The sequence below is a fragment of the Schistocerca gregaria genome, chromosome 2, assembly GCF_023897955.1.
Source record: "Schistocerca gregaria isolate iqSchGreg1 chromosome 2, iqSchGreg1.2, whole genome shotgun sequence".
Taxonomy (NCBI): Eukaryota; Metazoa; Arthropoda; class Insecta; order Orthoptera; family Acrididae; genus Schistocerca; species Schistocerca gregaria.
The window spans coordinates 283,034,509-283,051,244 of NC_064921.1; the positions used below are offsets into that span (position 1 = coordinate 283,034,509).

Sequence of the window (16,736 nt, forward strand, 5' to 3'; positions counted from 1 at the left end):
TGCCAATCTCTTCATCTCAGAGTAGCACTTGCTACCTACGTACTCTATTATTTACTGGATGTATTCCAATCTCTGTCTTCCTCTACAGTTTTTGCCCTCTGCACTCATTTGAATGTGCACAAGAACAAATCACAGAACTAGCTTGTCAAGCAGCAAAAGTGGGTCTACAAATGTAGCTTGGAAAAACACAGTTCACGATTAACATCAGTCAAAGGTTTAAAATAAATACACTAAAAATATCTACCTTGGAACAGAAAACTGAAACAATGAAACAGTAGTGACACGAGAAATACTCCATACAGTGGAAACTCTTAAGCTGACTACAAAAGGAGAGTTTAAAAAATTAGAAAAAGTTGAAAGAAGAATCATAAGAAAATACTAGGACCCAAAAGCAGCAGTGGATTAAACTACCAATTAACATCTAATACAGAACTTTATCTGAAAGTTGCCAAGTTAATGGATGTAGTGGGAAGGAGGAGATCAAAATTCTATGAATATCTACGCTGCATGAATGACACAGAACAACTACACAAACCTTTACAAAAGAATTACAAGTCCAGGATCATATGGAAGGAGATATCAAAAATGAGGCAGCCGACACGGACACAATACGAAAAGGTACACTTTAAGAAGCAATAGTAAAGACTGGCTTTCAAAATAGGACCATGGAAGTCACTCCCTGGAAATGAGCGTTTGGCGTCATTGGCCGAGAGGCCCCTTTGCGGGGCAGGTCCGGCCGCCTTGGTGCAGGCCTTATTACATTCGACGCAACGGTGGGCAACCTGCGCGCCGGATGGGGATGAAATGATGTTGAAGACAATACAACACCCAGCCCCTGAGCGGAGAAAATCTCCGACCCACCCGGGAATCGAACCCGGGCCCGTAGGACGGCAATCCGTCACACTGACCACTTTTTTTAATTTTTTTGTTAGGTTTTGTTCGTTGCATTTGGTCTGGGCGGGCGTGACAAGACATCTGTTCAAGTTGATCGCTGATTCCTTTAATCAGTTTTTTTTTATTACAGAGGGTGAGCAGTCCTCTGACCGAACACGCTGAGCTACCGTGCCGGCACCACTCAGCTATCGGGACAGACAGTCATTCCCTGATGTCTTAACAGATGTCCTATCATCCTGTCCCTTCTAGTTGTCAGTGTTTTCCACATATTCCTTTTCTCTCCGATTCTGCACAGAACCTCATCATTCCTCACTTGGCTGTTATGGACATGCATACCGGACCATTCTGCTGTTTACAGTACGCTGCGTCTGTGACACGGCCTGAAATACACGTGGTCAGGGGAACTGTCACTTATCAGCGCCATCTACCGTGACAACGAAGCATTTTCGGACACACGTTCATAGGACCTTTTTATCTCCATTCCCAGTCGGAAATCCGTCAATGCTGATTGTTGGTTCTATTAATATTCACCGCTCATAATTAAAATTAATAAGTTTAGTTACCATTACTACCCTTGCAAGACAAATGCCTTTAGGGCACCACATTGTAGTACATTGGTAAACTTTTGCGACGAACTGCCACTGAGTAATTACACTTCACGGAAATTTGAAGTTTGATGCATGCCGTCTTCATTGCAGTGTATGAATCCCAGTAAAGGCGTGTAGTACGAGTTTAGCGAAGAGAGACGACCTCATTCCTGTCAGCGCTACGAGTATTTCAGTGGCAGGCGTGCATTTCATCCCGCCTGTTCCCCAAGTCTCCGTCAAAAACCTAACTGCCAACAGGTGAAGAAATGGCGGAGGCGGGCGTTGCGCGAGCGCCATCGCCAGGGCCGGCGGCGGCTCACTTATCAGGCTGACAGGCGGCGGCTGAGTAATGGCCGGCGGGGTGTCGGCTGTGACGCCCGGCGAGGCCCGGCCGGCCGTCCAGTTGTTAATCACAATTAGCGGCCGGCCGGACCACACAGGCCGGCGTCACGCAGCGCCGCCCCGCGCCGCCCCCCGTCGCCGCCGCCGCCGCCGCCGCCGCCTCATCACCGATTGAATATCGGAACGTGACGCCCGCGCGCCGCCGCTGCACCGCTGCACAGCTGGCGGCGTTCTGTACGCGCCGCGCACCGCCGGCTGGCTCACTCACAGACATTTGTGAGCGAACCATAATGCGCAACGGAAACACTCTCGATGCAGCTACGTGCAGTGAGGTGACGGAAGCCATGGTGTGGTGTCCGTACTGTAAGACCTTCGGTACACACACCATCAGATTATTTGACTTGTCACTCTAGCGAAATAGGCGTGGTCTTATCGTGGCGTGTTTATCTTCTGCCGTTAGGTCAGACGACAGAAATGCCACTTGCACGCTTAGAGTAGCAGATTGACGGTGACCAACTTTAAACAGAACTTGATTAATTTTCACACACATTTATTAAAATAATGAAAAGCATAGAGATTACTTAACTTGATTCTGGATACTGTTTACAATTGACAATCAGAAGTTCCTCTGGTCTTGATACGTTAAATCTTATTCTCACATATCTCTGATACTTGACAAAGTGTCTATGCATTTCTCTTCAGGGCTATGTACAGGAATATGACAATCTTAGTAGGCGCAGACTGAAACTTGACTGTAGACTGGTACAGACAAATGCAGGCTAATGCAGACTGACTAATCGGAAGTCTGTACACTCGTTATAATACCTCGATCGTTCAGGTATCACTGTACGAGTGTGATCCGCGAGGAGAAAAGGTTCTACGTTAGCAGCAATCTCATTGGCTGCGTTACATATTAATACGCGGATCGGCGGAAGCAGAGTTTGGTCCATCTCTAAGGTAGCGCCATCTCGTAGTGCGGAGACGGACGAGCGCTGCGCCTGCGCTGTTGTGCTTAGCGGGGCGCGCTCTAGTGGGAAAGTTGTGTACGCGCTGACATACGCGGAACTATGTACACAACACATGGCATACATCCCAATACCATGTCTGACCTCCTTCTGTTTGGTGTAGTGCAGTAGCTCAACCTGGCATCGAGTCAACATGTCGCTGGAGCATAAATACTGAGCCATACTGCCTCTTAAGCCGTCCATAATTGCGCAAGTGTTGCTAATGCAGTGTTCAGTGCACGAACTGACTTCTTGACAATATCCCATAAATTTTCGATGGTATCCATGTCGGGCGATCTGTGTGGACAAATCATTCGCTCGAATTGTCCAGAATGTTCCTCAAACCCATCACGAACAACTGTCGCCAGGTGACAAGGCACAATGTCATCCGTGAAAATTCTACTGTGGTTTGGGAACATGAAGTTTATGAATGGCTGCAAATGGTCTCCAAGTGGCGGAACATAACCATTTCCTATCAATGATTGGTTCAGTTGGACTAGAGGGCCCAATCCATTCCATCTAACAGAGTCTGCACCATTATGGAGCCATCACCAGCTTGCACAGTGCCTTGTTGACAAACTGGATCCATGGCTCCGTGGGGTCTGCGTCACGCTCTAACCCTACGATCATCTGTTACCAACTGAAATCGTAACTCGTCTGTCCAGACCACGGTTTACCAGTCGTCTAGGTTTCAACCGATATGGTCACGAGGCTAGGAGATGTTGTTAGCAAAGACACTGTCTTCGGTTGTGTACTGCCGTATTCCATTAACCGCAAATGTCGCCGCAACATATACGTTCGTCGCACGGCCCACATTGAGTTCTGCGGTAATTTCACGCAGTGTTGCTTCTCCGTTAGCACTGAAAACTCTACGCAAACGTATCTGCTCCCGGTCGTTAAGTGAAGTCCATCGGCCACTGCGTTGTCCGTGCTGTGAGGTAATGCGTGAAATTCGGTATTCTCACGTCTAACTCCAACTACCATTCCGCGTTCAAAGTCTGTTAATTCCCGTCGTGCGACCATAATTGTATCAAATGGCTCTGACGACTATGCGACTTAACTTCTAGGTCATCAGTCGCCTAGAACTTAGAACTAATTAAACCTAACTAACCTAAGGACATCACACACATCCATGCCCGAGGCAGGCTCCAGAATGAAGCGCCTAGAACCGCACGTCCACTCCGGCCGGCCATAATTGTGTGGGACACCTCTCCAGATGAATCACCTGCTTACTAATGACAGCTCCACCGATGCACTGCCCCTCTATACCTTGTGTACGCGATACTACCGCCATCTGTAAGTGTGCATGTCGCCATCCCGTGACTTCTGTCACTTCAGCGTGCACTGTAAGAGGCCCGGTAACAACACTGAACACGAGCAACACTAACGCACTCTGGTGGCCGTTCTACATTATACAGAGAAATGCAGCTCTAATCACTTACGTACCAGTCAATGGCGTGTACATGTACTAAGTTTCATTGACATCCGACCCTGGCTTATCGGTGTTTCACTATTTCGGAAGGCAATGTGTTTTTAAAAAATACCATAGCAACACGCCAGAAGGTACCACTTTCCTTTGTGTCGTACATCGAGGGCACGTTCGTTTATCATTTAGTGAGCCTTGCGTCGTTTGTTCTCGTGGGCGGAGGTAACGACATTCTGTAAAACGATAGGAAAGGGATTTATCTGTAATGTTTGCGAGAATTAGCTGGGAACCGACAAAGACTTTTTCGTACATGTGTGCCATGAAGTGAAACGTTTCGTTGTAGTGATGGGAAGCGCTATGAGACCCATGTCAGAGGAGCCGCTACTTCGGTACTTGCTGCCACCGCCAGCGACAGGCATGACGTTATCAGCGCGGGGCCGAGGCCCACGAGAAAGACAGGCCACGTCGCGTACGTCACGAACGAAGGACTGAGCTCGCTCAGCTCAGCACCCAAAATGCGTTTCTAAACAAATTTACTCGCACCTGTGTGTGTGCGTACTCTCGAGAATTGCATCTTCTACTGGAATCTGCTGTTATGAAGTCTTACTTATTATTAGATGTAAGTGGTATAACAGATTGTTTATAGCACTTAGTCTCTTCTGCGTAACAGCCCTCATTTCATGCAAGAAGTCGTACCTTATGCAAGTGATAATCATTTTGGCATTATTTTAATTTTTTTGTACAGCAGTATATCCCCAACAAAATATTAGTAGGACGATGGACTTTCTATCATTGTTGGACTAATACCAGTATGATTCCATAATAGTGGATTCCAGTAGAAGATGCACAAAACATGTCTCTGAGCACTATGGGACTTAACATCTAAGGTCATCAGTCCCCTAGACTTAGAACTACTTAAACCTAAGAACATCACACACATCCATACCCGAGGCAGGATTCGAACCTGCGGCCGTAGCAGCATCACAGTTCCGGACTGAAGCACCTAGAACCCGTTCGGCTACAGTTGCCGGGACAATTCTCGTTTGTACATATACACGCAGTTGCGAGTTAACAGTCGTAAAAACGCAGTTTGTCTGCTGAATTGAGCGAGCTGGTGAGCTTGGCCTACCTTCATGAAACGCACTCCGCGCAGAGTCTTTCTCGTACGCGTCGCGCGGAGCACTGTTGGTATTGTATTGTATGGAACTGGGGACCTAGAAACGACGGAGAGGCTTCGTCCCCGCCGTAGCCCTCATTGGTTCACAACCCTACAACCGGCTACAGCAGTCCACTCACCCCACCGCTGCCCCACACCGAACCCAGGGTTATTGTGCGGTTCGGCCCCCCGGGGAACGTCTCACACCAGACGAGTGTGACCACAGTGTTTACGTGGCAGAGTAATTGTGTTGTACGCGTACGTGGAGAAAGTGTTTGCGCAGCAATCGCCGACATAGTGTAACTGAGGCGGAATAAGGAGAACCAGCCAGCATTCGCCGAGGCAGATGGAAAACCGCCTAAAAACCATCCACAGGCAGGCCGGCACACCGGACCTCGACACTAATCCCGTCCAGAAAGCAGTGCGGTAGATCGAACGGTTAACCAAGCGGGCGGCGCTGCTGGTACTCACCGAGGATGCCGTCTATGGAGTGGTTCTTGCGGAGGTCGGCGTCGTCGCGGCGACCGCCGCGCAGCAGCCGGCTGATGGAGGACACGGAGGGCACGCTGTTCTTGTCGCACACGCCGTCCTGCGGCACAAGCACGGAAACACGGGCCCGCGTTACAAGCACTTGCCACACAATCACACAACGCGAGCAACGATCTGCCTGACAACACGTCACAGCAATATATATATCACAGACACACACACACGCGTCCACACACACCCACCCACCCACCCACACACACACACACACACACACACACACACACACACACACACACACACACAAGATGTCTTGTTCCCTATCGGTATTGGCTCATATTTTTTGCTATGTCAATCTACTATCACACGGTACCAGATACATTAAGCTTCACTCACGCTACTCATCTGTTTTACACTGGAACACACGTCAATAGCTGTGCATATCCACACTAGACCTTTGCAATTGTAGCACAAACAAATTAAAAAACACTATTTAAGCCTCCTTATCTCTATCAGTAAAAACGGAACCTTTACACGATCACTTTGTTGTTCGCTTGTCTGTCTGCCTGACTCTTAACAACCCCTTTTCGTCAGTGACGGACAGACGTATCAAGTTGAAATGTACAGAGTGTTCGGAAATTCCCGATACAAACTTCTAGGACTTGTAGAAGGGAGTGAGTCCATAACATTTCAAACAGGAACCCATATCCGAGGACGTACCTTTACCATTCTACGACGGTTTCGATTCGGATGTTTAACTCATCCACTTGTGATTAACGAATTGGATTAGGCGTGACGCACCACATAACGAAAACACCCGTTTATCACTTCAGCACATTTGTTTGTAATGACACTCAAATATTGCGTATTTATATTATTCGTAAACAAAACAGAACAAGCATACTGTACGTACAGAACAGTACTGATGCAATTGCAACTGCGGCTCGATGTGGCGACCACCAACGTTGCTACAGTTCGTTCAGTTGCCTTCAGTCCCTAGCGTAGCAGCCACAAATCGTGCTAGCAGGTCTTCCTCTGTCTCTACAGGAGTTTCCGAAATTAAACTTTGCATACGACCCCACAAGAAGTAGTACACATCATTCCGTCTATCCTATTGCATACGACGACAAGCAACCTGAGACTTGCCTCTTTCGCTCAGCAGACGTAGGGCTGTTACACATCTGAAACGAAACCGCCGTTTAACGGAAATTGTACCATTTCGGACATGGGTTCCTATTAAAATGATTATGTACTCACTCCCTTCTGCAAGTCTACATCTACATCTACATCGACATGGATACTCTGAAAATCACATTTAAGTGCTTCGCAGAGGGTTCATCGAACCACCTTCGCAATTCTCTATTATTCAAATCTCGTATAGCGCTCGGAAAGAATGAACACCTATATCTATCCATACGAGCTCTGATTTCTCTTATTGTGGTGATCGTTCCTCCCTATGCAGGTCGATGTCAACAAAATAATTTCGTATTTGGAGGAGAAAGTTGGTGATTGGAATTTCGTGAGAAGATTCCGTCGCAACGAAAAACCCCTTTCTTTTAACGATTCCAGCCCAAATCCTGTATCATTTCTGTGAAACTCTCTCCCATATGTCGCGATAATACAAAACGTGCTGCCTTTCATTGAACTTTTTCGATGTACTCCGTGAGTCCTATCTGGTAAGGATCCCACACCGCGCAGCAGTATTCTAAAAGAGAACGGACAGGCGTAGTGTGGGCATTCTCCTTAGTAGGTCTGTTACATTTTCTAAGTGTCCTGTCATTAAAACGCAGGCTTTGGTTAGCCTTCCCCACAACATTTTCTATGTGTTCCTTCCAATTTAAGTTTTTCGTAATTGCAACACCTAGGTATTTAGTTGAATTTACGGCTTTTACATTAGACTGATTTATCGTGTAACCGAAGTTAAACGACTTCCTTTTAGCATTCATTTGGATGACTTCTCACTTTTCGTTATTTTGGGTCAACTGCCACTTTTCGCTCCTTTCAGATATTTTTTCTAAATCGTTTTGCAATTTGTTTTGATCTTGTGATGAATTTATTAGTCGATAAACGACAGCGTCATCTGCAAAAACCCGAAGACGGCTGCTCAGATTGTCTTCCAAATCGTTTATATAGATAAGGAACAGCAAAGAGCCTATAACACTGTCTTGGGGAACGCCAGAAATCACTTCTGTTTTACTCGATGACTTTCTGTCAGTTACTACGAGATGAGACCTCTCTGACAGGAATCACAAATCCAGTCACATAACTGGGACGTTATTCCATAAGCACGCAATTTCACTACGAGCCGCTTGTGTGGTACAGTGTCTTAAGCCTTCCGGAGATCCAGAAATACGGAATAAATCTGAAATCCCTTGTCAATAGCACTCAACACTTCATGTGAATAAAGAGCTAGTTGTGTTTCACAGGAACGATATTTTCTAAACCCATGTTGACTGTGTGTCAATAGACGGTTTTCTTCGTGGTAATTCATAATGTTCTAACACAATATATGTTCCAGAATCCTGTTGCATATAGAATTTAGCGATATGGGCCTGTAATTTTTGTGGATTACTCCTACCACCTTTCTTGAAGTCCTGTAAGTTTGTAACGGGAATTTCCGAACACCTTGTGTGCCACATACTAACGTCTACGCCCCCTTGGCGGTGTAAAAGTATACTTCTATGTCTATGCGATCGAAAGACACGGCCATTTATGTCACATATTTCGTACCTAGTAAACTCGAAAGTTATAACTCCCTCGATCCGTATCTTGGCTGTATCGATATCGATAACAGGCAAAAATCGAAGAGATTCTCTGTTCCCAGGATGAATGTGTTATCTGTACTTATAAATAACTGAGTGTGTACGAAACCATCAGAGCGCGTGCGCTACCTAATCGCACTTGGTCAGTTTTTTTATTCTATCATCAGATCACAGAAATGGCATCATTACTGATTTCTATTAACAGCCAAGTACTCATCATCAGAGAATTGAAATTTTTAAAAATAAACAAATACGGGGCGAGTAACATACTAATAAACTAAACTGCAAATCAAACTACAAACTACTCGAAACAATTGTAGGCACTTGAATATGTTAGTTCACAACTCAACTGAACATACCCTCAGGGACACTCAGGGTGTATACAAATGCGTTCTGACTGGTAAAACTGATGTCTGAAACTACTAGTAGAAAACTTATGACTTCTAAATCACAAATACGAGGCGCATTCAAGTTATAACATATTCCATTTTTTTCTCAGGGCTGGAGACAGACAGGGGTGGTAGCGCTTCAGGATACACAGAATTCCCGCGGCAGTGGCGAGAGTGAATGCTGTTGTTGAGACTTTATTACACTGAATTTACTCGCACTTCGTTTCCAGATTGAAACACAACATCCAGGTCTCATCCATTTTCACATTCGGTTAATAACAGAAAGTTCCATCCACGCCGTCATCACGCATTAACAATGTCTGCCGACATGACATACAGACAGCCTCGTGGTCATCCGTAAGCGTTTGTGGCACCCACCTGGAGGGCACTTGCATTTCCAGCTCTTCATGCAGGATTGTGTGCATAGATACCACTGAAACGCCAACTTTGGAGACAGTGTATTCCGGAGTCATTCGGCGATCCTCCACTCATTCGCTCATGTCACAAGACCGGCTAGTGCGAGGCTGAGATTGTTACGTTCTTACACTACGTTCTGCCTTCTTTGAACTGTCGCACCCACGAAGGCAAGTTTTACACACCCATGACATCATCGCCACATGTTTCAGTTACCTGGCGATGAATTTCAGTCTGTGTCACGCCACATAAACTGAGAAAACGAATGATCACACGGTATTCTTGAAAAGAAAATGTCACCATTTTAAGTACCAGCAAAAGAGTTCTGTGTGTCGTACAGTGCTGACATCTCTGTCACTGATTCACGACGAGAGTACATGATTTTTAGAACAAACCGCATGATTCTTTTTCCAGTCCAGAGAAAAGAAAAGACTGTGTTATAACTTGAATGCACCTCGTAAAAGATTAAAAATATTTATAATGTAATGTAGATTGTGGAAGAAAGCCTTCTCAGAGTGTTCCTAATTGTATTTTGTTTCATTCTGGCCTGTTAGTGTGGTGCTACCTACTAGTTAGATCCGCGTTTCTCAACAATCGTTCCTTTGGGGCACAGTTCAAAGTTATGAGACACTCCAACACGTGATTTTTTCTCCTAGAGACAAAAAAGCAATCACATAAAGCAAATACATTTTATGGGTTATTTCTTGCAGGTTGGGCTGTTCCCGGAAACGATTTGGCGATAATTTTTTGTGTTCTCTGTATTTTATTGGAAGATTTCAAGACATTAAATATCTCACGATACACCTGACATATATTGGCCACACACTAATGTGTTGGGAAACACTAAGTTGGTTACTGGTGGCTCATGTCTGCTTATAGTGTACACGCAGCTAGAGCCGGTTTAACACAGATGTGTATTTCTGTACAAAATAACTAGGAACGGCCACTTAGGGCGCCAAGCTGAGAGAGCTGCCAGGGGCGTCCAAATGAAAGTTTTCTATGTAGTGTTTATCACAATTTGTAGCGAAAACTGACCCGAGTGAAAGACAACGACGGAAAACAGGGATGTGAGGGGAGGGGGATGGCAAATGATAAGACGCTTGTATGGAAGAATGTTCTTGAATCGGCTCTGTATCTAGCTTATCTACAACAGTAGTTGCTTAGCACTGTTTCCACTAAGAGAAGGCTTTCTCTCACACACGACAAACAACAAACGAGGTGTCAGAAACAAGATATATTAGTCCTCGAGACAGTTTCCATGTAGAGTTTCTTGGTTATTTTGTGTTTGACCTGTACCAAACAACTGACTTTATTTTTGCTGTTTATTTACGTCCAATACGTTATCCATTTCGGAATTGTATAGTTCATTCTTTGTAAATCTGTACTGACTTACATAGGTCTGAAATCAGTAACATATTTTGTTTGTAAACAGCAGGAATGAAGACAAACATGTATTATTAATAAAAACAGCTGAACGCCCAAAAACTCCATTTTGCAAAATGGATCACAATACAGTTCATTGATTTTTAAACTGTAGCCACAACATAAAAAGCAACTGCTCTGAACACATTTTCATGTCAATAAAATGAACTTTTTAACAATTTGTGATAGTAATATCTCCTGAAATAATGGTTTCAATATGAGAACAACGTTATGTATGTTGTTGTTGCTTTTATTGCGCTTTATACTAAATTGTTAGTACACGTGTTATTGAGTGCTCTTTATAAAATACTTCCAGAAATTAATGAAGTTTGAAATTTTAAATCGGACCTCATGATCTATATTGGAAAAAAGACTTCTTTACTTAAAACTGCGTTGATGGCATTTGGCGGACTTGACTGTCTATTTACTTCGGTTCTTAAGAGTCATCATCATCACCAGCGTCTTGTTACGAAATTAGCAAGTCAAACAGGCACGTAGTACCCATCGTGGTCACTTAAAATTAACCCGACATTTTAAGGAGCGTGTGAGTGGCTTATCCTGCTAATATTCAATTTATTAATTCCATGACCCATTTTCTCAAAAACTACTTAACGCAGTTCAATGAAACTTTTGCAGGTTACTCACGCGCGCTTCCTGTACTTACTCCTCTAGTTTGATTCAAGTATATATTCTAGGAATTAGGATAGAATTTTCCTACTGTATTCTATATTACAGTTTTCCCTAAATTTTTGTCCCTTGTACTGGAAATGTATAAGGTATCTCTATCATTTTAGATGTATATTTGCGTAAGGGTAGCATACGTTAACTGTAAAAAATGTTAAATGTTCAATAGTTTCGGAGAAAACGTGTCATTTGCTAAAAATGCCATCGAAATCGTGTGTCCATTCTCTTGTGTACGTGGTTGACACACTCCAGCTTTTATGGTATCTTGTTGCCTTAATGAATGAGTCAACATCACCAATGAATTGCACGTGGCGTACCCCTCGTTTTTATAGAGAGCGATGAAGACTGTTTACATCTGAGGTACATTTAATTTCTCCGCTAGAGCCTGTAAACTCCTTGGTGCACTTTGGTTCATGATGTGTCTTGTTGTCTGGATTTGAGATGGCAATACTGCATCCACGGCAGTGCCTGCATAAAATTCCTACATCTCGAATCTTGTCAATACTTGCGGCAGCTCCACAGGAGTTGAAAAACTGATGGCCCCTCTTCTGCCATCAAATACAATTGTTAGGTCAGTAGTGTCTTGCTGTCTCTATTTTCCTCAGGTAAATCCTGTGCTGCAGTTTTAATTGATTGTTTTGCTACTTTCACACATTGTCTAGTAAAATGTCTCTGTGTCTCGATGTCCTTGTAGTGGAGCGTGGTATATTCATTACACAACAAATATTTTTCCATCAGTTGGCCCTTTCCCAGCGCACCTCAATCCATAAAAATACAAACTGCTCTATAGGTGGGACAACCACAGTTCAAATCGCACATGACTGACAGAATTGGAACTTTAGTAACATAATATTACGCAAGGTGTTATCAGCAAATTACAATTAAAATAAATGAAAGTCCATATGACCGCATTAGCTGTTTATTGTAGCACTTTCAAAGACCTTCTTTGAAAAGACTACAATAAACAAGTAATGCAATCATATGGCTTCTCATTGTTCCATTTCTATCAACCATACAAACAGTTTGTGTTTGACTCAAATAAATCATTATCTTTGCAATTATCTGAAGTAAAATATTAATTATGGCTTTTACGATTTTCAAATGAAATTTTCACGCTACAAAATAACCCATATGTTTGAGAGACATGTGCCCTTATGTTTATTTTCCCTCTACACTAATTAAAATTTGTAAATTCATTGAACACTGAACCGACAATACTGAAATCTCTAATGATGTTAATTCTTCATCATTCCCATTTCACTTATTTGAGTCCAGTTTATCACATTTCGCAAGTTTCTTTTTGGAGGAGATTCGAAGGTATAGTAGAGGTTGAAGCTGAAGTACTGTTTGAACTTTTATTCCTAACCTCACTCGCGATCTCTGACACACCAGTATAAGTTTAGCAGTACCGGTTTCCTTGGTTTCTCACTTACTCCAACATTTATTTTGCTACCTTCATTATCAAATACAGCAATTAATACATTAGACCAACAGTACATTAAAACAACAGCACAAAGAATAAAATACATACATTAGACCAAGAACATCACGTACACAACGTAAACAACAATCAGAACTGTTATTCCAGACCTACCAACTCCTTCGCAAGGTAACTCACTGGAATTTAAATCAGACTACAGCCTTTAAGATCTGATGGTTCTCGAATACTAATTTGTAACTGATCAATGGTTTTTGAAATTCAAAACATGTCATATGCACCTAATTAAATTAAATATGCTTCCAGTCAACCATATTTAATAAATCGTGCACCAAATTAATTAGAAAATTCCAAATAATGTTTTCGCATTAAAAAAAAGAAAGGAAATGGTCCTTTAGTTACCATGATGAGCACTAGATGGTTACTTGACCCGTTACCTTCGTAACAAGATGCTGGTTCTGATGATGACTCACAAGATTCGAAACCAGTAAATGCGGTCAAGACAATTACGACCAACAAGATTTATCATGAAAGCAGGAACTGTAGTTGCTAGCGTAAAATTTCGCTTAGAGCTGAAGACACGCAGAACACAGAATTAGCGACGTGAGGGCACTGCAGCCGTACCTGTGGGTCGCCTACCTTGATGAGGCGGTCGCGGATCTCCCAGCTGAAGATGCCCGGGTTGGCCTTCTTGTAGTCGTCTATGCGCGCCTCCACCTCGGGCGTGGCGACGCGCGGCTTGGAGCCGCCGATGACGCCGGGCCGTATGGAGCCGGTCTCCTGGTAGCGGTTGAGGATCTTGGAGACGCAGCCGTGTGACACGCGCAGCTGGCGGGAGATGACGCACGGCCGCACGCCGGCCGCCGCCATCTCGACGATCTTCAGCCGGATATGGTTGGGCAGCGGCCGCCCGTTGATGAACACCCCGCCCAACTGGTTCACGCGGCCCTGGCCTGAAATACAGACAACAGCCCTTCGTAACGAAATTGAATCCAGTGCAGCTGCCTACTTGGTACAATATCTTACCTCTACAAAACTATTCGTGACGAGAAAATATTGATTTTGTTACTTGCTTCGTCTTGTTTCACTTCTAAGAAGGCGCAAAATGTGTGTGATGAAGGGGACGAAAAAACTTCGGGAGACATAACATCGGGTGTCCCTCAAAGATCAATGTTAGGATCTCTGTTATTTTCCTAGTATAGGGTGTATCATAATTAACAACGGGGAATGACACGGATGAAATTATATAATAATAGAAGCGAAAAGGGGATAAGGGTAGATTTTGGGATCTCCTGAGGGAAATGGAGATTTTTGTCAAAGAGATGACACCATGCCACATTACTCAATGAACAGGTAACAACGAGAAGCATCCAATTTTGGGAGTTTACCGAAAGCCGCATCCAATCTTGGGAGTTTACCGAAAACCACCTAACTAAGAAAAATAAAGGGTTTTCAGATGTCAAAAGAGGGACTCGCAAAATCTTGTAAGTACAGGAACAAAAAGGGGATAATGGTAGATTCTGGGATCTCCTTGGGGAAACGGAGATATTTTATCATCAAAGTTCACCCCATGCCACCTTGATAAATGAGTAGGTAGCAATGACAATCACCCAGTTTTAAGAGCTTTCCCAAAGCCAACTAGCTAATAAAAATAAAGGCTTCCAGAGGTCTAAAGGACACGTCAAACCCAAGGCTGTGTGTACTTCTGTGCTATGGCTCACGGCGAACAAAATTCATAGCTGACGAACCAACTTAATTTTCCAGAAGCCACTGACAGTTCATGTATTTGTATTATTATCAACACGACACCATGTTACATCTGTTTCTGTAATAAACAGTTATAATATTTTATAAGTCAGTTTTTACGTTGTAATTCCTTGATCCCGTCCCATTGTTTCACAATTTCAGCTGCATAAGTTACTTTTAGTAATGTAAGCTAAGATGGAAGAGATAATTATGCAGTCAGTGTGCGATATGTATAACGCGTATCTTGTTTTAATATTAGTATAGATTTTAGGTTTCACACATAAACAAATGCTATTAGTATATCAATTTAAGCCACCTATACGTGGATTCTTCCTCCTGGTTTTAACATGATTACTGAATATATCTTAGTATTTAAGGATGTCACTGTAGTTTTATTTGTGACTTTTTTTTTAAATGTAGTATGCAAATGACAACAAAAAGTTACTACTGACGTCACATACTGAGGTTAGCGGCATGGAAATATACGCAGCAATCTGATTTTGACTGTATGTTGTCTGTAATGGCAATGTGGTATCCACGTGCAATATTATTTACGATGAGTCACCATAACTTGAATATGGCACGTAAATTCATGGTTTAAAAGTGCTGTATTTGTGACCCGGTTTTATTTGATATTTTAACGTCTGATTCTCATTATATTCATTTATTCATGTGGCACAGAAAATAGCTCCACAGCAGCTGAACCGATCTTCAGTAAACAGATTAAAGATTAACGACCGAAGCTGCTCTTCCTCCTACCTTAGAACCAAAAACTTTCCAGTAAACTTGGGTCCGCAATTGAACCTCTGCGGGATAATGGCGATAATTCTGTCGTGTATATTGCTCAGTTTTCGGTGATTTACGAGTATTTTAGGATCATACAATAATGTTCTTAGAGCTTAAAGAAGAGAATATAACAAGGCGGTACAGTTATTTACGTAGTAGGAGGTTCTGACTTCGTGGAAAGATGGAAGCGTTAATTAGTGGAGAACTCAATAATGTCGGAATACTGAATTGCCCTGTGAGATGTTTGCTTTGTGGAAATCACTCTAGCTGGAAGCTACTACAGTGACCTAAAAATTCAGGAGTCTATGAAATATGAGGATGGCAGCTAACTGGCAGGTATAATTTTATGCCTATTTTGTGTATTTGAGTGTGTGTTTGTGTCTGTCTGTCTGTGTGTGTGTGTGTGTGTGTGTGTGTGTGTGTGTGTGTGTGTGTGTGTGTGTGTGGTACGAATCGATTTTCGATCGAAAACAGACTTTGTGCAGGAAGAGAACACTGCTATTATATATTTTCTAAGATGGAATGGCTTCTGCCACGAAGACATGGCTTCTGCCCATCGCAGACATTAATTATGTGTGTGATAAACAGAATCACAGTGCACTGAAAAATAACTCTGTCGCTGATTTGAAACTGCGTGATCAAACAATTTCTGCTAGCGTGCACTAATGAACTATTGAAATTCATTCGCCGTGACGTCATACCGCAGGTTAAATCTTAAGAGGACGTAGGTTCCGAATGCAGTATCAGTAAGATCTTAAAGATGGGCGTGGACCGCAGTTCCGCTATGAACGAGCGTCTGAAGACCTTTAAGTATTGGGAGTTGACACTCTGGGATCAGATAGCGTCCGACCAGGCGCGCCACCATTAGCGTATCATGCGGAACATCTCCCGTCATTTGTATCCTTCTCAGAATAACAGTTATTGTGTCTTTGCATGATTTTATACGCCTGGTTCCGAGACAGAATTAATGAACTCTCTTTAGAGCGTAGATTCACTTGAGGGGCAGTCAGTGTCCTCAACAGCTCAGAGGAAGACAGCTGGCCACAAAAAGACAGGCACAAAATTATCAAACTCTTATCCTTTTCGGAAGACTACATTCACTGCTGAATAGTTAGTAACATAATATAACGACTGAGATGTCGGGTTCAAAGACCGGTGTTTACGTTCAGTCTATAAATTTGCTCGATGATCCAACAGTGC

At 43.3% G+C, this 16,736-nt stretch overlaps 1 protein-coding gene across 2 annotated transcripts in view; it reads right to left on the reverse strand.

Moving 5' to 3' along the window:
• LOC126336870 (protein gooseberry-like) overlaps positions 1 to 16,736 on the reverse strand; it is a 214,463-nt gene that overhangs the window by 76,666 nt on the left and 121,061 nt on the right. The window contains exons 2-3 of one of the 2 annotated variants that reach the window (XM_050000976.1): positions 13,629 to 13,957; positions 5,881 to 5,998 (exon numbers count right to left, since the gene is read on the reverse strand). In XM_050000976.1, the coding sequence (XP_049856933.1) occupies positions 5,881 to 5,998; positions 13,629 to 13,957 (447 nt within the window). The remainder of the gene's footprint in view (positions 1 to 5,880; positions 5,999 to 13,628; positions 13,958 to 16,736) is intronic. The other variant, XM_050000978.1, reaches the window with a different exon arrangement.